The following is a 25116-nucleotide window of genomic DNA, read 5'->3' on the forward strand; positions in this document are numbered from 1 at the left end:
GAGAGAGAGAGAGAGAGAGAGAGAGAGAGAGAGAGAGAGAGAGAGAGATTATATAGTCTGGAAAGCATAACAGATTTACTATCTGTCCCTTTAGGAAAAAAAGTTTAACAACCCTTGTTCTGAATATAATTTAAAAAAAGAAAATATTGGGACTCCTGTGTGGCTCAATTGGTTGAGTGTCTGACTCTTGATTTCAGCTCAGGTCATGATACCAGGATCATGGAATGGAGCCCTGCAGGGGGTTCTGCACTGAGCTGGAGCCTACTTAAGATTCTAGATCTCTCTCCCTTTATCCTTCTCCCCTGCTTTCATGCACTCTCTCTCTTTAAAATAAAAAAAATAAATAAAAAACATTTAAAAATTTTAAAAAAGGAAAATATTGTGGGTTTTTTTTTTAATGTTTGTTTGGAACACCTGGGTGGCTCAGTTGGTTAACTGTCGGACTTTGGCTCAGGTCATGATCTCACAGTTAGTGGTTCAAGCCCCGTATCAAGGTTTGTGCTGACAGCTCAGAGCCTGGAACCTGCCTCAGATTCTGTGTCTCCCTCTCTCTGCCCCTCCCCACTTGTGCTCTGTCTCTCTTTCTCTCAAAAATAAATAAACATTAAAAAAATAAACATTTATTTTTAAGATCGCACAGCATGGAAGGGGCAGAGAGAGATGGAGACAGAGGATCTGAAGAGGGCTCTGTGCTGAAGGTGGAGAGCCTGATTTGGGGCTTGAACTCACCAATTGTGAGATTGTGACCTGAATCGAAGTCACTTAACCAACTGAGCCACCCAGGTGTCTCTAAAATTGTTTTTACTTTACGTGTGACAACTAAGCCTGATAAAGGTTGCACAAGAAGAAAACATGGATTTATTGAATTTATTAATATCAATGGAAAAGTCTTAAATAAAATATCCTATAGGACACAGTCTCCAACAGAATGTTCGAAAACAAAACACTGACAAATGGTGTTTTATTCAAAGTATGCAAAGATGGATATGATGAGAAAATCCATTAATATAGTTTGTTATTAACAGATCTTGAGAAAAATATCATTTCCATAGATGCTGAAAATGTCTTTTGAATGAAATTTAACATCCATTGTATTTCCACTTTTGATAATGAAAGACTATCCTATTTCAGATCAGTCCTCCCACTGGGAACTATAAAATCTAGACAAAATATTTTTGAAAATCTGTTTGAGGACACCAGAGAGTGACCAAGGCAGCAAAGATTTGTAAGTTCTTGATTCCAGAGAAAGAAGCCCAGAAATACTCTTCTAGGGATTTTCTCATTTGAAAAGAATGGCTAAGATATTTTGTAACCAAAATGAAATTTATTGGCTGAGAGGCTAAGCAGAGTTTTCTGCAGCTGTATGGGTCATGAGTAGTGTGGATAAAAAAAGTTTAGGACAAGCCAAAAATAAGTCTCTGATAATCACTCTAAAGGGTGGCTCCAAAGGAATATGCCCTACAAGTAAGGTTGAACTGGAAATATACCAGTCCTCTAATGACTGAAATTTTTGTTAACAATATCTGAATCCTTTTTGGGATTAAGTTGATCAGCATTAGTCTAACTGACTGAAAAAATAAAAAAATCAATCATTTATGGAAGAAGAAAACATCACTCAGAGCCTTTATTTATCACTACATTTCTCCCATACTTTGCCTCTATACTTAAAGTAAAAATAACATGGTGTGTAAAAGAATCAGAAAGATCAAAATTTACCAGAAGCCAAGTGAATAGACAATAAGTAGAGACAGACCACCAGGAGATTCAAATAGCAGTTATCAAACATAAAACTTTAAATCAAACTTTAAAATGAGTGTGATTGAAACTAAAAATGATGGAGGTTTCAGCAGAGAAATGAAAAATACAACAGAGAGCAGAATAAACAGATGAAGAAAGAATTAGTGACCTGGGAGATAGGTGAGAAGAAAATATCCATTTGAGAGCATGGTAAGCCAAATGGATGAAGAGCATTTGGGACATAATGAAAAGGTGGAATATATGTGTAATTGGAGTCCTGGAGGAAGAAGAAAAGAATGAGACAGCAGTAATATTTGAAAAATGAATGGATGTTAATTTTTCAAAGTTATGACAGATATCAAAAATCTGAGATGCATTATGGACTCAAAGCAAACTTAACAAAAGGTAAACTTCACCAAGATATATCAAAGACAAAGAGAATAATCTTAAAAGCAGAGGATAGAAAAAAATAAGACTAATAGCAGACATTTTAACAGAAAAATAGAAAATGAAGACAATTGAGTGATTATGTGAAGGTACTAACAAAGAAAAGCACCTATAGAAAAAAAGCCTACACAGAATTTTATGCTCTACAAAAACACCCTTAAAAACATTGTCATGAAATTATAGCAATTTAACATAATTTGCAGTAATTAGCAAATCTACTCTAATGAAAAAAATGAAGTGTTGCGGATTTTGAGTCTAGAGTTCTCTCTTGTCCAGCAAGAGAGCAGGTGCAGAATTGAATACAAGAGAGGCTAATGTCCAAGAGTGCTGAAGAAGGGTCCTTGCTCCATATTTATTAGGATCAGAAGTCTTAAAAACGTGATGGATGTGTAGAAAGAGACAATGAAACAGTGATCATTAATTCAACTGTTGAGAGAAAAGGGGCTTCGAAGATATGCAGTGTTAGGGGTTTGTGTCAATACAAAACAAAATCCTTGGCACCGAGCAGATGGCAGGCACCAGACCCCGTGTCTGTTTATCTTAACTCGCCTGGGGGATGAGACAGAACATGCTACCTCAGGGTCAAGAAGGTACTTTTCTTTTGCAAATTAGCTCCAAGCAATTTCACCCTGCTGCAGTGGTCTGTTGCCCTGTGCGCCTTTTCTCAGACCCTTTCATCCCGTGGAAGCAGCTTTCTGCTTTTGTTCTATGCTGGGGGTGCTTTCACCTTATTTACCCATTCTCAGATGCTTTTGTCCTAAGCCTTGTTAACCCATTGGTGCAAGCTCAGAGAATTCCTAAACTTATTCCCCACACTAAAGGAATTCTCTAAGGGAATGAAATTGATTATAAAAAAAACAGAGATGTAGGAGGAATAAAGAACAAATATGGATAAATCTAGGGAATACTTTATTAAAATAATAGACTTCTGGGAGTGTAATAAATTGAAAAATAATACACATGTAAGTTAAAAATAGGTAAAAGTTGGGATGAAGTCTCTAAATTAAAGTTCTAAGGTCCTTCTAGCTCCTAGGAAGTAACACAAGTACTAATTTACATTATAGTTTGATAAGTCATGGAAACATTTCATATTCATGTGGTAACACTAAAAGAATAAACATATGTATAATGGATAAGTTAATAGAGAACTGAGATAACAAAATTATTAACTCAAAAGAAAGCAAAAAATGAGGGGCACCTGAGTGACTCAGCTGGTTGAGTGTCCGACTTCGGCTCAAGTCATGATCTTGTGGTTTGTGGGTTCGAGCCCCATGTCAGGCTCTGTGCTGACAGATCGGAGCCTGGAGCCTGCTTCAGGTTCTGTGTCTCCCTGTCTCTCTGCCCTCCCCTGCTGTCTGTTTCTGTCTCTCTCTCAAATAAACATTAAAAAACATATTTTTAAAAAACAAAAAAGGAAAATGTAATATTAAACAGATGGGGCAAATATAAAACAAGTAGATTAGTTCTAAAGTATGACAGCAATTATATTAAATGTAAACAGACTAAAGGAAAGAAAATTTTAAACTGTGTTAAAACAATGATATATTGTTACAAGGACACATTTTATTTTTTAATTTTTTTTTAATGTCTATTTTTGAGAGAGAGTGAGTGAGCATGAGCAGGGGAGGGGCAGAGAGAGAGAGGGAGACACAGAATCTGAAGCAGGCTCCAGGTTCTGAGCTGTCAGCACAGAGCTCGATGTAGGGCTCAAACTTACGGACTGCAAGATCATGAGCTGAGCCAAAGTCGGACACTTAACCCACTGAGCCACCCAGGTGCCCTTACAAGGACACATTTTAAACTTAAGGTTATAGAAAAGTTGAACATAAAAAGAGAGGGCAGATATAGCATGTAAACCCTAAGCAAAAACAAACAAAACTGATATAGCTATGCTAATATCACACAAATTAGATGTCTTAGTTCAGCTGCTATAGCAAAAATACTATAGTCTGGACAGCTTAAACAAGTTTTATTTTTCATATTTCTGAGGCTGGAAAGTGCAAGATTAAGGCACCAGCAGATTTGGTGTCTAGTGAAGGACCATTTTCAAGATGGCCATCTTCTCACTGTGTCCTCATATAGTAAAAAGGGAAAGAAAGATTTGTAGAGTCTCTTTCACAAGGACACTGCTCCTTTTCTTTAGGTTTCACTCCCCACTGTTTTTAGAGAGCATGAGTTGGGGAGGGGCAGAGAGAGAGGAGAGAGAGAATCTTAAGTAGGTTCCATGCCTGGTGTGGAACCCAGCACAGGGCTTGATCTCACTACCCTGGGATTGTGACTTCAGCTGAAATCAACAGTCGGATGTTTATCAGACTGAGCCACCCATACACCCCTAAGGTTCCACTTGTAAGACCTAATCACTTCCCAAAGCCTCTCCTTTCTAATACCATCACAAACATAAGAAGCAAAAGTAAGCAAGGGCACCTAGGTTGCTCAGTTAAGTGGTTAAGCGTCTGACTTTGGCTCAGGTCATGATCTCGCAGCTCATGGGTTTGAGCCCCATGTTGGGCTCTGTGCTGACTGCTTAGAGCCTGGAGCCTGCTTAAGATTTTGTGTCTCCTTCTCTCTCTGCCCCTTTCCTGCTTGCAGTTTGTCTCTCTCTCTCTCAAAAATAAATACCATTTAAAAAATTTTTTTAAAAGAAGCGAAAGTAAGCAAATAAAGAAGTAATTAGTGAGGATAAAAAAATTTGAACATGATTAACTTAATTGACATATATAGTACATTACACCCAACACCTGCATACCATACATTATTTTCAAGTATACATGAAGTATTTACCAAAATTGTACATTTGCTGACCATAAATCATGTTTCAATAAATTTCTGGGGATTATAATAATACTCAGTATATTCTCTCACCCTGGAGAACTTAGCAAGATTATCAATAAAACATAAATAGGAAATCTCCTAAATACGTACTTAGTAAATAAACACCACACTTCTGAATAACATGTTAAAGGAGAAATCACTATTGAAGTTAGAATATATTTTAAGTTAAATTACAACTATGATATATCAAAACTTATGGAATGAAGCTAAAGCTGTGTTTTAGAGGGATATGTATAGCTTTTGTTGCATTTATTAAAAAGTGAAGAAAAGCTGTAAATCAATGATCTTAGAATAAAAATTGGAAAATAGTGAATTAAACTCAGAGAAAGTAGAAGATAATAAAGATGTGAAGGTTAATTTTATGTGTTAACATGAGCTGAACTGTGGGATGCCCAGATGTTTGGTCAAATATTATTCTGGTGTTTCTATGAAGGTACTCTGAGTGAGATTAATGTTCAAATAAGTAGACTGAGTAGAGTAGATTGCTCTCCATAGTGTGAGCAGGCCTCATCGAATGAGTTGCCTGAATAGAACAAAAAGGTTGACTTTCCTCCAAGATAGGCTGACTACTTTCAAACTGGGACGTCAGCTTTTTCCTGCCTCTGGACTTGAACTGAAACATCAGCTCTTCCTGGATCTGGGGCCTGATGGCCTTCAGATTGGGATTACACCATTGATTCTTCTAGTTCTCATGCCATTAGACTCAGACTAGAACTACATTATTGGCTCTCTGGGTTTCTAGTTTGCCAATTAACCTTACCAGTTAACCCTTCTAGACCTGTCAGCCTTCATAATCACATTAGCCAATTCCTTATAATAAATCTTTCTTTATAGATACATCCTACTTGTTCTATTTTTCTAGAGAATTCTAATATAAAATATGAGAGAAAAAATTAAAATAAACATAAGAGAATGTAGTACGTTAGCAAAAATGAAAGTTAATTCTGTGAAAACACTAATAAAACTGATGCATTTCTGGCAAGTCTGATCAAGAATCAAAGAGAACGCACAAAGGAACCCAACCTATTTGCATTCATCCCAGGAATACAAGATTGTTTTAACTTTTCAAAATAAATGGAATTATCATATTAACAGGAATATGGAGAAAAAACATATGACAATAAAAAGGGAAGTATTTGATAAAATGCACCTTCCCTTTGTGGTAAATAAAAATCTCTTGTTACACTAGAAGAAAGGAACTCTATTATTCTGAACTTTATTTACCCCAAAATATGAAAATATCCTCCTTGATGGTGAATTAATGTTTTCTTCTGCATTCAGAAATAAGACAAAGATCCTATCATACAACCTCTTCCATTTAATATTGTGCAGCTATTGATAATATTAGTTGTTAAAAAAAGATGAGAAAGAATTGGAGTTCTCCTATGTAGCTTGTAGAAATAAAAATTGGTACAACCACTTTGGAAAACTACTTGGCATTATCTATTAAGGTTAAACATATTCTTACCCCATGAATCAGTATATGCCTGACAGAAATGCATATGCATATTCACTAAAAGACATATACAAGCTTATTTATAGCAACATTACTATATTACCTGTCAGATGAATAAATTGTGGTATTGTCATACCCAAACAATGGAATACTATTACATTAATAAAAGTTAGTGAATTACTGCTATAAATATCATGTTCAAAAGTAGGAGCAGGACAGAAAAGGATATTTAATATATAATTCCACTCATATAAAATTCAAAAACAGATACTGATAACCTACAGTGTTAGAAGTCAGTAGTTACTTTTAGAGGATAAAGAGGAAACGGCAATGTTGACTCATTGAGGATATGAAATAGGCTTCTGAGTGTCTTGTATTGTTTTTATTCTATTTCTTGTTTTTCAATTATATTTTTTGACTCAGGTAGTAGTTTCATAGGTACATTCACTTCATAGTCATTTAAAGACACATCCATAATTTGTGTGCTTTTCTCTGTCCCTCAGTAAAAATATTTATTAAACACGTATTCCTGATAAAAGAAATTTATTTAAGAAATGAATCAATTCATACTCTCTTAGCTATATATATTAAATACATAGAGAATCCAGGATCTAAGTAGGGAAATATTAGGGACATTGCCACTAAAGGCAAGAAGAAAACAAGGATGCTCACCTTCTCCACTGTTTTTAATAATATAGGATGTTTTAGTAATGCAGTTAAGACAAGTGAAAATAATTAGAGTCATAAAATTGGAAAGAAGTGCAAGTCTCTGTTTTTGATTATGTGATAGTATATCCAAAATGCTTAATAAAATGAACACTAAAATGAGTATAAATAATAAAAAAATTTATAAGGTATTATACTAAAACCTAACCATAGAAACAATGCACTTTCAAAAAAAGATAATGAAGAGAAGATCCAACTTAAAATAGCAACCAAAAACTTCAAAGTGATTAGCTATAAAATTAATAATAAAATTTATATATGGAAAGTATCAAACTTCCTGAAAGGTATAAAAGTATATTTGAATAAGTGAAAGATATCCTTTACTCTTGGATAAGGTGACTTACTATTTTTTCCCATTTCTTGAAGTTTACTCTTTTTATTTCTTGACTTTATAAAGTGAAATGCTTATATCAGTAAAAAATTCAAAAATTTTCCTCTTTTAATATGTATTTCTAAAACAATAATTTTTGTTCTTGATGAGGCTAAATCTGTATCTCACAAGTTTTAATATAAGGCATTTTTGTTCAGTTCTGTTTCATACTTTTCACTATAATTTCTTCTTTGACCATAATTATTTAGAAGTGTATTTTTTAGTTTCCAAAATAGTTTTGTTAATAACTTCTAATTTTATTTCAAAGTTGTTAGGAAACATAGTATCTGTGATTTTGATTTTGTGGTATTTAATAAGTTAATAGATACTTATCAGATACCTATTTTCTTCAGATACTGTTCCAAGTCTTGATGATATAGTCAGAAAGTCACCTCCTTTGCCTTTACAGTACTTAAATTCTATTTTGAGGGATAAATGTTTAATATTATATAGTAATATAATATATAATTAGATAAAATGTATATATAATATATTTTTGTGACTTGGGTGATATTCATGTTTTGCTGTGGTCAGACATATTACGGATTGATCTTGTCTTGATTCATCATGGTCACAGAGTGTCCTTGTCAGATGTCTCTGGGTATCAGGCGCTTTTCTCTTTCTCAATTCTCTAAGTGATTCTAATATTTTTTTATACTTATTATATCATAATGTATAGTTATGTCAATAAAGTGTGACATTTTGAGGCTAGGTAGTTTATATTTTGTGATTTAATGAGGCTATTGCTGGTAATGTTTTATAAACAAAAAACTATCTTTCAGATATTTCTATGAAAAAATATAGCATTTTAGATTATTATTTCATTACATCTTAGGGTTCAAATTTTGAAAGGTTGTATTATTCATTTTCTTGCTAAGTGAGATTTTCTGAACTTTTTAGAGTTACAAACCTCCTTTCCATAGATTCCATAGGAATTGGTTTAATGATACATCATTTTCTATAGTATGCAAATGAGCTGATTTGAAGTTAAAAGTCATCTTAGTATAGTATTTATGATGTTTTATAAATTTTAACAAATATTTTTAAAGTTTACACTTACTTTTGACTTTTTTAATTTAGCAAGTAATTATGTCATTTACTTTATTTCAATTTAGTATGTAAAGCTCAAATTTTTGCAAATCAATTTTAAAATTTACTGTATGTAATTTAATGTTGAAACCTTTTTTATTTTAGTCATTCTGACAGGTGTAAGGTGGTATCTCATTGTGGTTTTGATTTGTGTTTCCCTGACGATTAGTGTTGTTGAGTATCTTACCATGTCTCTGTTGGCCATCTGTATGTCTTTTCTGAAAAAATGTGTAGTTAGGTCCCCTGCCCACTTTTAGTCAGATTATTTTTTGGTGTTGAGTTATATAACTTCTTTATACATTTTGTATATTAACCCCTTATTGAGATATCACGTACAAGTAACTTCACCAATTCAGTAGGTTGCCTTTGAAAATTAGAAATACAAATGGAGTGCCTGGGTGACCCAATCAGTTGAGTTCAACTCTTGATTTTGGCTCAGGTAATGATCCCAGTATTGTTGGATTGAGCCCCACGACAGGCTCTGCATGCGGAGCATGCTTAAGATTCTCTCCCTCTCCCTTTGCCCCTCCCCCTAGCTCATCCTCCCTCTCTCTCTCTCTCTCTCTCTCTCTCTCTCTCTCAAAAAAAAAAAAAAGCATATGATCCAATAATTCCACCACTGGGTATTTACTCAAAGAAACCAATTATATTAACTCAGAAAGATATGTGCACCCGTGTTTATTGCAGCATTATTGACAATAACCAAGATATGGAAGCAACCTAAGTATTCATCAATAAACAAATGAACAAGAAAGTTGTGGTATATATACACAATGGAATATTTGTAATCATAAAAAAGATGTGATTGTTACATTTGTGATAACATGGATAGACCTAGAAAGTATTATGCTAAGTGAAAGAAGTCAGATTGAGAAAGACAAATACCATATGATTTTAGTCATATGTGGAATCTAACAAAACAAATGAATAAACAAACAAAAAACAGAATCGGACCTATAAGAACAAATTGATGATTGCCAGAGAGGAGAGGGGTGGGGGATGGGCCAAATGGGTGAAGGGGAGTGGGAGATACAGGCTTCCAGTTATGGAATGAATGTGTCACAGAAATAAAAGGCACAGCATAGGGAATATAGTCAATGATACTGTAATAGAGTTGTATGGTGACAGATGGTGGTTACACTTGTGATGAGCATAGTATAACATATAAAGAAGTTGAATTATTATGTTGTACACCTCAAATTAATGTAACATTCTGGATCAACTGTACTCAAATATTTTTAATTAAAAAATAAAGTTAAAAATAAAAACTTTAAACATGTTATAGCTTCAAATATACATTTATTTCATAATACGATATTTGAAAAATTTATATTTCCAGTTAAAACTAGCTCATTTATTTTTGTCATTTTTTTTGTGTCCTATTATAAAATGTTGAGGTAAGTGATTAGGTCTCAGGATGCTATATAGGAGTAGCTTATAACCACCACTCTATTTTCTGTTTTTACCTCTGATGTTTTAGAATTATTGAAACATTTTTCTGTATTGTGTAAGAATGTTTATCAGAGAAATACTACTGTGTTTTAGTAAAATCATCTTAAGGCAGATTTGTGGAAAATATTATCATTATTTGAGCACTGGCCCATTTTTATCCTTCCTGTTTTTTTAAACTAATGACAGAGTAAATATAACAATATAACTACAAATAATAACTCCGAATTATATGATAATAAAAATCAGCATGGCTAGCAGTAATTAGCCAAATGAGTTGAATATGATCATCTGTTAATCATTATCTGTTCTCAAATACTTCTGTTTTAAAGTGAAAACATGTATTTTGTTGTCTTCTTTATTGATTTATAAATATCAACCATTTTTAATGATGTAAACCTCTAGAATACGTTTGTGAACTTTTTAGGGTTCATAGATCACCAGTTTAAAATACATAACTCACCCACTCTCTGTATGGCTTATTTCACTTAGCATAACACCCTCCAGTTCCATCCACGTTGCTACAAAAGACCATATTTCATTCTTTCTCATTGCCATGTAGTACTCCATTGTGTATATAAACCACAATTTCTTTATCCATTCATCAGTTGGTGGACATTTAGGCTCTTTCCATAATGAGAGCCAAAGCATAAGAGACGCTTAAAAACTAAGAACAAACTGAGGGTTGATGGGGGTGGGAGGGTGGGGAGGGTGGGTGATGGGTATTGAGGAGGGCACCTTTTGGGATGAGCACTGGGTGTTGTATGGAAACCAATTTGACAATAAATTTCATATATTGAAAAAATAAAATAAAATACATAACTCTGAGAGAAAATTGGGTTTGATATAAAGAAATTAGAAACCAATTTGTGGCCATATTTTTGCAGTACGTAGAACTGAATGGCATGTACATTAGTCATTAAACTTATCCCATTTCACCCTTTATTTCATCTTCATTTTCTATCCCATTTTTCTTTGTTCCAATTTTGTCATTTATTTTTCTGTTATTATATATTTATGTTTCCTCAATTTCTCTTTGGAACGAGGCAGATTTCATTGGTAAATATTTTGTATTGAACTAGAGTTTATTTGCCATTTTTTTAAATAGGAAATATATATTCAGGCTCTAGAAAAATTGATATTCTAAATAAAGTTGTGTTTTGTGTTATGATTTTGCTTTATTGTATTAACATTAAGCTTTATTTGGATCAAGTAAAATTAATGTTGGAATTACAAAAATTATTGTTCTAATGTTTTCCAGTTGCTGATAGGTTATGAAAATGGTACTGTAGTATTCTGGGACTTGAAATCTAAAAGAGCAGAACTGAGAGTTTATTATGATGAGGTAAGTGATTTCTACTGAAATATTTGAAAAGGATATTATAACTTTGTGCCTGTTTTCTACTCTAAGCTTTGCACATTACCAATTTTTATCATTGGGAAACTGCCTGGTTCTGACCCAGTGCCTCATATTGACCGTTGGCATTTGCACAAGTTTTAACTCTGGATTGTTCTCCTGAATGAGAATTCTCCATTGACTGTTTTTGGGTCCCATTTGGCATCTTATATACATTGATGCCTAATATCTATCCTTTTCCTTCTTTAGGTTTTCCATGGTTATGTCTTGCCTCACTCAGTACCCTTATGATCTTTAAAGACACTATTCACAACTTCCTTAGAAAATTCTTTTTCTGTGGCAGAAAATTTAAGAGGTCAGTTTGAAAGGCCTTATCATACAATACTTGCCTTCTCAGAATAAAGATTGATTTTGTAAATAGTAATACTTAAGAGTCAGTACGATCTTGAAGGAAGTTTTATTGTACATAGTTGAGACCATTAGGTTTTCATTTAGAGAAAGCAATGAACTGCTGTTTATCAGAGAATAGACTGCATTAATACTCTAGTTGTTTAAAGATTGATTCTATACCATTAATGATTTCCCCTTTCAGAAGAACCGAATATGAAGATAGGTTGGGGCAAAAAGTGAAAAAGGGTAATTACCTCTTATAGTTGTGGATATAAATGTAAGCTCTCAATTCAATTTTAAAAATAGTAAAGTAGGGAGAGTTAGGAAAATACAGGTCAAATAATCATTATCTGGTATCACCCGCACTTATATGGGAAGAATGCAGAAGAATTTAAGGCAACACTGAGATAAATAGAAAAATTAAAAAAAAAACACATTTCTTCATGTTCTACCTCCCATCCTTTCATAACAGTTGAATTTTTAAATTCGATGCTTAAAGATAGAAGCTTTTGGCTATTTCATAACCACACACACACCCAACTTGTTTCTTAGTGGTTCTCGCAAACTAAGATTTTATGGTATGTACAAGATAATTCTCATAGTAACAGAGTTCAGAAGTACTTAGTTGGGTAATTTGGTCATGATTGGTGGAAGATACCCTGCAGGTGATGTCATACATTTATGCTCTGTGTGATGAACTTCTATTGCATCTTGAATCATAAGGAGAGAAGTCCCTGGGGAGCTAAGCTAGATTTTTCTTTTGTTAAATACACAAAATATAAAGATGACTAGTAGCTAGATAAAAGTACAAATATGATCTGAGTATTTAGCCAATTGGAAATAGAGTAGGCCATTGAAAAAGGAAATCCAGAGCAAAATGCTGACTCAGCTGCTTTTTTTTTTTATGCCCTAAAACAGTGTAGAAGGAAGAGTTCTAACCTTAAAAAGTGAGCAAAAACAACTTTTAGTGAAATTTTCAAATAAACATTAACAATGTTTAAGTCAGTAGAGTATTACACTACACCTACTTTATACCTAAAAATCATTTTAAATATTGACTTATGTATATATGTATGTATATACATATAATCTATTTACTGTGATGCATAATTATATATCCTATCATTTTAATGGAGATAGTTATATATATCATTTTACTGCCAAACTTTTAAGACTTTCCTCAGCACTTTACCTCTTGTATTTAGAATTTACTTGTAATACTATTATGAAATGGTTTCTAATAAGTCACCAATGACCTCTTCATTATTTAAATAGTGACCCCTTCATAGTCTTTTAAGTTTCTCATTAAACCTGTGCCTTTACATCAGCCCCTCCTTCTTAAAATTGTGTCTTCCCTTGTCTGTGTCTTTCTACCTCATTTTTTGCCCCTCCTTTCTCCATCACTTCTTTCCTTAGTTTTCCTTTAAATTAGAGACACTCTTCAGGATTCTATATCTTTACCCTCTTTATTTCTCCTCCAGTTTACATTTGTATTCATGTCCTTTTCTCATCATTTCAAATATTAATTTTATGTTAATAAATTTAAAATCAATGTATCTCTAACCCTTACCTTTCTCCTGAGCTCTTGATCCATATATCTAACAATCTATCACACAAGTCCAGGTAAATATCTCATTGACACTGAATTTACATTTAAAGACCTAAACCTTGTTCTGTGTTCTCTTTTTCAGTTTTTAAATTTTGATTATTTATTCCAGTTTGTAACCCTTAGAGTCATATTTAATCTTTCTTCTTTACATATCCTATGCTATCAGTTTTGTAGTCTCTTGATTCTGTTATATTTTCTATCATTCATTTCCTTTCTTTTTTTCATTCCCACATTCAATGTTCTAATCTAGGTTGTTATCTCTTGCCTGGAAGACTATGATAGCCTTTTAACTAATTGCATTTCCTCTGATATCTTACCTTTTCAGTATCTTTCACTAACAAGATTATCATTTTAAGACACAGATCATGTAATTCTCTACCTCAGAAACTTTGAATGGCTCCCAATTATCAACAATACAAAATCTTTATTCCTTGACAGGAGATTTAAGATCCCAATGTTATCTTTTCCCTTTAGTTTAATGCCATGAATCTTTATAAGCACTCCTCACACTTCAGGCATATTACTATCTGCTAAACATACCATTTATTTTCCACCTCCAAGCCTTTGCTCCAGCTAATTCCTTGTCATGAACTCCCTTCTTTCCTCTTTTGCATATCAAAATCCTATTAACTTTTTAGCCACTGTAAAGCTATTTGGACTACCTAACTAGCCCCTTGATGAATAGCCATTGATGAATTGATAGGTTTGTTTTATAAATCCAACATAGTTTTCAGAAATAACTATATGAATTTACTCCCACATTAGCTGTGACATTTTTGTTTCATTACGTCAATATTTCTAAATAATCTCTCACAGTGAAAACCCTCAGAGTTTGACATGATGATAACCTTTTAATTCCTTGAGTAGCCACTGATTGTCCTTTTTCATATTGATATCTGGTTTTTGGGTTTCCTTTTTCTTTTTTGTTGTAGACAGAAACTCAATCACAGCCATCGAGTTGACCAAACTAGCTAGTGTTTCATCTTCTGTATTTTATTTTCTATCTTTTTAAAAATTCTTCTTGTATTAGTTATATTATATTTGTGTGTGCTTTTGTTTTTGCTTTGTTTCATTTTTGGTTTTTCTTCAGAACCTTAAGGTCCTTTTTTAAGAAAGGAGTAGGGTATAATCAAATTAATAGAAATTGGGTACTTACCCATTAAATGTATTCAAATGCCAATTCTTCAGTGATGCACTATTTGACCTTCTCTAATAACAAACTGGTTTTAGATGCCTATTCTTACCTATAAGTGTACAATAAGTATATATCTTTCATGGCACTTAGACTTATTTTGCTTTTATGTTGTAGCTATTATTTTTGTACTTGTCTTCCCCAGAAGGTAGGAAGAAATTCAGTAAGATAGGAAGAAGGGTTAGGGCTGGAGATGATCTCTCTGCCTCCATCATTCATAGCAAAGCAGTCTGAGAGAACTTTACATTGAGTTCATCAAGTTAACACGTAAAAGTTAAAACATTTCCCTTGATCTACCCAAAATAGTAAGAATGAGCAAAGGAAAAGATGAAGAGTATTTTCCTCTAACTGCCTCTACTGAACCCTGGCAAAAAAAAAAAAAAAAAAAAAAAGTCTTTAGTAATGAAGACCAGAATGAGAGAGAAAATAAGTCCAGGGTTCCATGTTGTCTTTTCATTTAATTAAATCTTACTTATCTTGAGGTACAGCTCATATCCTATGTCCTTTTATGATGTATTTAATGATTACTCTAGCCATCAGTTATCTCTAACTCTAATAATACTTACTGTTTGGAAAACAAACAATAAATTAGTTTTAAATACACATATCTTAGTATATGGTGTTTGTGTGTGTGTGTGTGTGTGTGTGTGTATCTTTTATATGCAAATATATATGCATATTTATGTTAAAAGTTCCAAACAATAACTATTATTAATATTCATTTATTTCAGTCTTCCCTATTTTGCAGTTTTGAAAGTTCCTTTAAGGAAAGGGTAATGTTGTACATATCTGTTCAGCTTTTATGCATTATCCAAAGTCCATATAAACTTTATGATTTAGAAAGAATACCAAGCTGTGGAAATATATGATAACGTTATTATTCATACAACAGATATTGAGTATCTATTTTATGCAAGGCACTGTGCTACCACTGGGAATAAAACAATATGTGAAACTGGAATAATTACTTGTTAATTTTATGTATTTCACATCTTCAGAGTGAAATTAGAAGTATAAAAAAAGATTGAAATCCTTCTTCCTTAAACCCTAAATTGCCAAGCCAATTAAATAATTCATGTTAGAAGCAATATGGTAAAATGATTGAGAATGTGGGTTTTGTGGTTGGATAGACCTTGGCTTTGAATTGTGTGACCTGAACAAGTATATCAATCTCTGTAGGCCTATTTCACCCTGTGCAAATTGGAAAAAATAATACCTTTTTAATAAAATTAAGATTTAATATAAATAAAGTGTTTTCCAAGGGGTCTAGCACATAGTAAGCCCTCAGATGGTAGCTCTTATGTAAATTATTTTTTAAATTGGCTACTTTAGGTGAAAGTAGGCCTCTACCTTTCCAGAAATCATCTTCAGATAACCTTGATTTTATTTCTATGTAAATAATTTTCCAAATAATCATATAGGATACAGGGAAGACATAGAATTTACAACAAAAAGTTCTAGGCTATAATGATATTATGAAATGTACCTAACTTTTATCTCAGGAGATTATTTTTTGTAGTCCTCTATAAGCTTATAGAGGACTAGAGCTAAAGGTAGGATGATCTGGGTCAGAAAAATTATGTATGTTTATTAAGTATTGTTGGTATAATAATTTTATCTCAGAATATATTTCCTTTGGAATATAGAATGCTATAACATATCAACTTTCCCCCTCCCCACTTGTTTTTAATTGCTGTTTCATTAGGCTATTCATTCAATTGATTGGCATCATGAGGGCAAACAATTCATGTGCAGCCATTCAGATGGTAGCTTGACTTTATGGAACCTGAAAAGCCCAAGTCGTCCTTTCCAGACTACAATTCCACATGGTAAGGTGTATGCTTTCCAAAGAAATAAACTCTGGAGATATAGTGCCTAGACTTGAAGTGGAACAGGTGGTATCAGTGTGTTTGAAAGAAAGTAATAGGATGTAACTTCTGATTTTAAATACCTCTTTGTACCTTCTTCAGATCCCCACATTATACTCCAAACTTTCTGTACTTTCCCTCCCCTGTGTCTATCCACTTTCCTACTTTGTGATACTTATATAGAGACCTTTCCAACCAAAACTGAATGATGGATGGTTGATGTATCTGAAGCACAGGAGATAATGTAGAAAATCTGTCCAGTTTTAAGGGTTACAGAGATAGTGAGAATGACACCATATAGATCTGACTTTCAGACCTAATTCCTAAACTGGTTTATAGTTTGTCATTTTCTAGATTCTCTCACTTATTTCCATTTCTACCATTTGATTCTATTAAATTATGAGAACTATGGTTTTCATTGTAGATTATATTTCTTATTATCTTCCTTATCAAAAGGATGTATTTAAGGTTTATATTGTACCTGTCTCACTGGGCAGAATAAAAAGTTCAAATGTATGAGTATCTTTTATTCAGATGACCATTTTATTTCTGAGAATATTGGTAGTGATCTGAGTTCCATGTTTACCTTATATCATTGGTTGTAAGAATAGAGAGGTCAAAACCTAGCAGTTAATCAAACACAGTCTATTTTATATTTTCTGAGCATTTATTATAGTGTCAGATTTAGAAAATTTAGTATTATTTCTTTATAATGAATGACCCATAAACCACAAGATCCACTTATTCCATCTTGTCTTGGTCTGTCCTTTTTTCTACCACATTTGCATGTTCCATTTACAAATTATTAAATTATTACAACATTTAACCTAGCAGCTTTACTTAGAGATTACTTTGTATTTACTCACTTACTTTCAGATGCTTCATTTACAGATTGCCAGTATAGAAACCTTGGATAGTTATTTGCTATACCTCCCACTCAGATTTAAATATTTATTTCTATGATGAGTTTACTTTTTCTCCTCCCCCTAAAATCCTTATGCCTTTTTTTTTGTATGTGTGTAATATGATTTATTCATAAATTTTCTGTTTACTTCTATTCTTCTTGACTGTCAACTTCTATACGAGTTCTTTTTGGCTGGATTAGATATTTAATACTTTCATATGTTTCACCATATCCATATTTATAAGTTAGGGTTGTTTTCTGTACAGTTGACCCTAGAACATGATGGGAGATGAGGCACGGATCCTCATGTAGTTGAAAATCTGTGTATATATAACTTTTGACTCCTCCAAAACTTGTCTAATAACAGCATACTGTTGACTAGAAGCCTTACTGATAAACACAGTCAATTAATACATATTTTGTATATGTATCATATACTGTATTCTTACAATAAGGTAAGCTGGAGAAAAGGAAATGTTATTAAAATCATAGAAAGTGGGGCGCCTGGGTGGCGCAGTCGGTTAAGCGTCCGACTTCAGCCAGGTCACGATCTTGCACTCCGTGAGTTCGAGCCCCGCGTCGGGCTCTGGGCTGATGGCTCAGAGCCTGGAGCCTGTTTCCGATTCTGTGTCTTCCTCTCTCTCTGCCCCTCCCCTGTTCATGCTCTGTCTCTCTCTGTCCCCCCAAAAAAAAATAAATAAATAAATAAAAAATAAAAAATAAATAAATAAAATCATAGAAAGAAAAGATATATTTACAGTACTATATTTATTTTTAAAAATCTATTCCTTTGAATCACTAGGGTTTTTTTTAAAGCTTATATATTTATTTATTTTGAGAAAGAGAGGGTGGGGGAGGGAGGGGCAGAGAAAGAAAGGAGAAAGAGAATCCTAAGCAAACTCTGTGCTGTCAGCCCATAGCCTGACTCGGGTCTCAATCCCACGAATCATGAGATCATGACCTTACCTGAGATCAAGAGTTGTATGCTTAATGGACTGAGCCACCTAGGCAGCCCTAAATTAGTTTTATGTTTTTTGGGCAAATACCTAATAGTGCAATTGCTGGATTGAAGGGTAGTTCTATTTTTAACTTTTTGAGGAAACTTCATATTGTTTTCCAGAGTGGCTTGTACACCTGAAACTAATATTATACTGTATATTAATTAACTGGAATTTGAATAAAAACTTTTAAAAAATCTTTACATGAGTAGACCCACACAGTTCAAACCCATGCTGTTCAAGAGTCAACTATAATTCTGTTTTCCTGTTGAAAGGGCTAAAATTCTGTTCACAGGTTGTTGAAAACATCAGCACCTGTCTCATAACATACAGATTAAGTTAAATACCATTGCCTCACCATAGTTAAGCAGACATCAGTGATTTTTACAATAAAGGCATTCATTGTCATATTTATCTATATTCTTCAGGTTCATTTTGTTACATTTCATTTCACCTATTTTTATTTTATAAAATAAAAATTTTTCTAAGTAGTACTTTAGCTGTATTCTATAAGTTTTGATATTAATTTTATTAAAAATTTTTAATTTTCATTAATATTCAGTTTGAGGTATTTTCTAATTTCTATTATAATTTCTTTGATGTCTGAGTTAGACATTTGTTTTATAATTTCTAAAAATGTGTTTTGTTATAGATTTGGAAACTAACTGTAGTCTGAGAATGTGGTGTGATACTAGTTCTACAAAATTTACTGTGATTTGCTTTATAATTAGATATAAACAAATAATTACTACAAAGTTCCAAGTACGCTTGAAAAGAATACATTTCCAATACAAAGGTCAAACTTGAAATTGTGTTTTCTTTGTATTTTAAATCTTTGCTAAGTTTTTATTGTTTGATTTTCCAATTTTGAGAGAGGTAAGTTAAAATTCTATTATTATAGATTTTTCCCTGTAATTCTGTTCATTTCTGCTTTATATACTGTAAAAATCAAGTAGGTTGAGGTGATTGATAATATTAATCAGATCCTCTGATTTTAGTGATACTTGATTAGTGTTATCAATTTCTGAGAGAATGGTATTAAAATTTCTTACGGATTATGGAATGACCATTTTTTACTTTAGTTCTGTCGTTTTTTGTTTCATGTATTTTTGAGGCTTAATTGTTAGGCATCCATTATGTCTCCTATAGAGGGCATATAGTTGGGTCTTTTTTATTTTTAATGTTTATTTATTTTTGAGAGAGAGCATATGAGCAGGGGAGGGGCAGAGAGACTGGTGGGCAGAGGATCTGAAGCAGGCTCAGTGCTGACAGCAGTCACAAACCATGAGATCATGACCTGATCCAAAGTTGGACGCTCAACCAGTTGAGCCAACGAGGTGCCCCAGTTGGGTCTTTTTTATTTCGTCTCTATCATTAGTCGAAGTATTTTGTCCATTAATATTAAATGTAATTACTGATGGAATTGGATTTAGGCACACCGAGTTATTTGTTTTTCTGTTGATCCGATCTTTTTTTTTGTTTCTTTCATCTTTTTTTTTTTTTTTTTTTGTCTTCTGGATTATGTGAAAGTTTTTATTAGAATTTCCTTCTAATTTACATGTAGGCATTTTATCTTAAGACATTTTTTTGATCAGTTACTCTAGGGATTACAGTATACTTCTTTAACTTTTCACAGTCTATTAGAGTTAACATTGTAGCACTTTATGAAAAAATGTAGAAGCTTCATAATCATATATATTTATTTACATTTATACTATTATAATAGTTATATATGTTCTAAATACACTGTTGTAATTTTTGCTTTAAGTAGTCTTAAGTATTTTTTTAATTAGAAGGAAAATATTCTGTATTTTATTTATAATTTTCTTAATATAATTTTGTATTTATGAAGTTTTATAATTTCATTTGTTCTTGAGGATACAGCAACATCATTCGGCATTTCACTTACCTTCCTTTATCTAAAAGTTCTTCTCTTTTTTTCTTTTATTCTTGAAGCACATTTATGATGCATTTAAATTTCTGGGTTGACAGTTTGTATATGTGTGTGTGTTGTTTTTAAGGTGCTGAATGAACGCTTTAAAAATGTTCCATTATTTTCTGGTTTACAGTGTTACTGAATGAGAAATGTGTGGTGTTTTTGACATTTGGTTCCCTTGTATATAATTTGTTGTTTTCCCCTGGCTAATTTCAAAATTTTTATCACTTTTATTTTCAATAATTTGACTATGATATGCCTAGAGTTTTCTTCTTCAAATTCATTCTGTTTAAGAGTTACAGAGCTGCTTACATTTAGAAATTTATATCTCTCACAAAATTGGGGAAATTTTCAGGCTTTTATTTTTTCAAATGTGTTTTTCTGCTCCAACCTCTCTCTACATCTATTTTTGAAACACTAGTTATCTGTCTGGTAGAATTTTTGGTATTGTCCCACATGTTTCTGAGCCCCCATTTTTTTGTTATTCATTTTTTTCTCTGAATTTCAAATTGGATAATTCCCATTGGTCTTTTTCCTCTGTAATCTTCATTCAGCTATTAAGTCCCTTAAGTTATTTTTATTTTAGATATTTTTCCACTTGCTACCTTTTTATATTTTGTATTTTCCTGCTGAGATTTCCCCTGTTTAGTCATTATGAGCATTTCCCTTCCCTTCCTTTCCCTTCTCTTTCCTTTAAACATTGAGTCTAGTTATAATTGTTGTTTTAAATCTTTGTCTGATGAAACCAAAATATGCTTCCCCTTGAAGATGGCCTCTGTTCATAAGAATGACTCAAATTTTTCTGCTTCTTCATATATCTAATAATTTGGACTGTATAATGCATATTGTGGATATTATGTTGAATATAGTATAGAATATAATTTTGTTACCCCCCCTTTTCTTTAACCATTGTGTTTCCTAAACTGGGAAACCATATATAGATTTATTATTTTTCTACAAATCAATATTTTCTATACTACAAAAGTAGGCTTTGTCTGACACTCATATTGGACAGTAGTAGGAAAAGAGGGAAGGTGGCCACAGCCAACAAGGTTAGTTTAGTACCTATTTTACTTGAGGTTAGCACTGTGGTGACATTGTCCTTGTTGTAGCTGGTTTTCACTAGTACTACAGATATTATTTTTCTTTCACAGTAAATTTTAATGATTTCACATATGTATTATTCAATCACAATGCCCTCAGCTAAACACACACACACACACACACACACACACACACACACACACGTACACAATCTACATATATGATCTTAAATCCCATCTAATCCTTAATAGTGACATTGTTGCTCAGAAACAGGATAGAGATGTCAACAATTATCACCATTATTTAACATTTTCCTCAAAACAATATGTAATGTAATTAGACTTGAAAAAGAATTATGATATTTAAGAGGTTAGAGGTTTTGGGGCACCTGGGCAGCTCAGTCGATTAAACGTCCAACTTCAGCTCAGGTCATGATCTCATAGTTTGAGTTTGAGCCCCGCTTCGGGCTCTGTGCTGACACCTCAGAGCCTGGAGCCTGCTTCAGAGTCTGTGTTTCCCTCTCTCTTTCTGCCATTCTGCTTTTGCTCTCAGTCTCTCTCTCAAAAATAAATAAATATTTTTTAAAAGTTTTGAGGGTTCAAAATTACAATTACTTTTCGATAATGTAATTGCACAGCTAAAAATAAAAACTAATTAGGAATACTATTAAGTATAACATGAGAATTCTGTATACAAAACAAAATAAAGTGGATGATTACAACCATGAAAAAAATAGCATCCATAAGAATCCCCGAAGTAAATGTAAAATAACAGTGAGATATTATTTCTACTAAAGGACATAAGGAGGACTTTAATAAATGAAAAACATACCCTATGTATGCATGGGTAGAGTTAATATTATAAAATGTTAGCTCCCCACATATTAATTCAAAATTCAATCTGTTCCCAAGAAAAATAACAGTATTTAAAAATCAGATGTACATATGTACAGCAAAAATAAACATGAAAATAGGAAAATTATTTGAACAAAAAGAAATGGTCTATTATAGATGGTTTGGAAGATTATATGCCCTGAACAATGCTTGCTGAAATAAATAAATTCTTACTGAAATGAAAGAAATTTATTGAAGTGTGTGTGTATATGCATGTGTGAGTGTGTGTGTGTGTGTGTGTGTGTGTGTGTGTGTGTACGTACTGTGTTTTAAATGTCATTGAGCTAGCAACCATAAAAACAAGGTAAATTTAAAGATCCCCAAAACTTTGTTAAACTAGAAATCCTGAGATATAAGTGATGAAAATAGTTTGTTCTGAAGTTTAATGCTGTACTTCAAAGAACTTAAACTTCTATTTTTAAAAAATACAAATTTGTTGAGATGTAATTCACAATTCACTAAAGTGTACAATTCAGTGGTTTTTCATTTATTCAGAGTTATGCAACCATCAACACAATCTAATTTTAGAACATTTTTGTCATCCCCAAAAGAAATCCCATTCTCATTAACAGTCATCTTATCACTAGTCCTCCATCATTAGGCAACTGCTGGTGTTCCTCTGTCTGTAGACTTGACTACATTTCATTTCATGCAAATGAACTCCGATTAAATGTAGTCTTTCATGACTGGTTTCTTTCACTTAGAATAATTTTTTCAATGTTCATCCATGTCATAGCAAATTTAAGTATTTTATTTCTGTTCATTGGTGAATAATATTCCATGGTATGGATATACCACTTTTTTTATCTATTCATCACATGATGGGCATTTGGGTTGTTTTCATATTTTGACTATCTGAATAATTCTGTGAATGTTTACGTACAACTTTTATATGGACACATATTTTCATTTCTCTTTGGAATATACCTAAGAATCGAATTACTGGATCAAATGACAACCCCTATTTAACATTTTAAGGAACCGCCAAATTGTATTCCAGAGTCCTCAGACTTTTACATACTTACCAGCAATGTATTAGGCTTCCAACTTTTCCACATCTTTATCAACATTTGTTAATATCTATCTTTATTATAGCCATCTTGGTAGGTATGCAATAATATCTCATTGTGGTTTTAAATGATATTTCCCTAATGAATAAAGATATTGAATATCTGTTCATGTGCTTATTGTCATTTTTAATATTTCTTGGTGACACACTGATTCAGGTCCTTTGCCCATTTACAAATTGGGTGTCTTTTTTCATTATTATTATGGAGATGTAATAGTTCATTATATAGTAGACCATATATACATACACCAAATCTTCTTTATCCATTCATCTATGGATAGACACTTCCATTTTTGGCTACTGTAAATACTGCAATAAACATAGAGGTGCATATATCTTTTCAAATTAGTGTTTTGTTTTGTTGGGCTAAAAACCCAGTAGTGGAAGTACTGGATCATATGGTATTTCTATTTTTAATTTTTTGAGAAATCTCCATGCTGTTTTCCATGGTGACAGCACCAATTTACATTCCCACCAACAGTGCAGTAGGGTCTGTTTTCCTCCACATCCTTGCCAACACTTGTTATTTCTAGTCTTTTTGATTCTAGCTGTTCTCACAGGTGTAAGGTGACCTCTCATTGTGGTTTTGATTTGCATTTTCCTGATGATTAGTGATGTTGAGCATCTTTTCATATGTCTGTTGGCCATCTGTATGTCATCTTTGGAAAAAGGTCTGTTCAAGTCCTCTGCGTATTTTTTAATCAGACTGGTTTTATTTTATTTATTTATTTTTTTGGTGTTGAGTTGTATAATTTCTTCATATATTTTGGACATTAACCTTTATCAGATACATCATTTTAAAATATTTTTCTCCCATTAAGTAAGTTGCCTTTTCATTTTGTTAATGACTTCCTTCACTGTGCAAAAGCTTTTTATTTTGGTGTGGTCCCAATAATTTATTTTTGCTTTTGTTTCTCTTACCTGAGGAGATGTACCTAGAAGAATATTGGTAAGGCCAATGTCAAAGAGATTACTGCCTATCTTTTCTTGTGGGAGTTTTATGGTTTTAGGTCTTTAATTTAGGACTTTAATCCATCTGCAGTTTATTTTTGTGTATGGTATAAGAAAGTAGCACAGTTTTATTCTTTTGCATGTAGCTGTTCAGTTTTCCTAACACCATTTTTTGAAGAGAATTGTCATTTTCCCGTTGGATATTTTTGCCTCCTTTGTCATAGATTGACCGTATAAACATGATTTGTTTCTGGGCATTCTATTCTGTTCCTTGGACTATGTGTGTTGTTTTATTTTTTTGTTGTTGGGTTTTTTGGTGTGTGTGTTTTTTTGTGTGTGTGTTTTTTGTTTTGTGAGTACCATACTGTTTTGATTATTACAGCTTTGTAGTAAATCTTGAAATCTGGAATTGTGATACCTTTAGCTTTGTTCTTCTTTCTCAAGATTGCTTTGGCTATTTGGGGTCTTCTGTGATTCCGTACAAATTTTAGGATTATTTGTTCTAGTTTTGTGAAAAATGCTATTGGCATTTTCATAGGGATTGCATTGAATTTGTTGATTGCTTTGGGTAGTATGGATATTTTAATGATATTCTTTCAATACATGAGCATGGGCTATTTTTCCATTTGTGTCATCTTTCATTTCTTTTATCACTGTTTTATAGTTTTCAGAGTATAAGTCTTTCACCTCCTTGGTTATGTTTATCCCTAGACATTTCATACTTTCCAGTCCAATTGTAAGTGGGATTGTTTTTTTTTTTTTAATTTTTCTTTCTGTTACTTCATTATTAGTATATACA

General features: G+C 32.6%; 1 protein-coding gene across 10 annotated transcripts in view; it reads left to right on the forward strand.

Annotated features, from left to right (window-relative positions):
* Positions 1–25116, forward strand: part of STXBP5L (syntaxin binding protein 5L) — a 361520-nt gene that overhangs the window by 139354 nt on the left and 197050 nt on the right. For all 10 annotated transcript variants that reach the window (XM_040484630.1, XM_040484628.1, XM_040484632.1 and 7 more), the window contains exons 8-9: positions 11368–11451; positions 16360–16483. In XM_040484630.1, coding sequence (XP_040340564.1) covers positions 11368–11451; positions 16360–16483 — 208 coding nt within the window. The remainder of the gene's footprint in view (positions 1–11367; positions 11452–16359; positions 16484–25116) is intronic.

This window comes from Herpailurus yagouaroundi, unplaced genomic scaffold (genome assembly GCF_014898765.1).
Source record: "Herpailurus yagouaroundi ecotype Mexico unplaced genomic scaffold, PumYag 162, whole genome shotgun sequence".
Classification (NCBI taxonomy): Eukaryota; Metazoa; Chordata; class Mammalia; order Carnivora; family Felidae; genus Herpailurus; species Herpailurus yagouaroundi.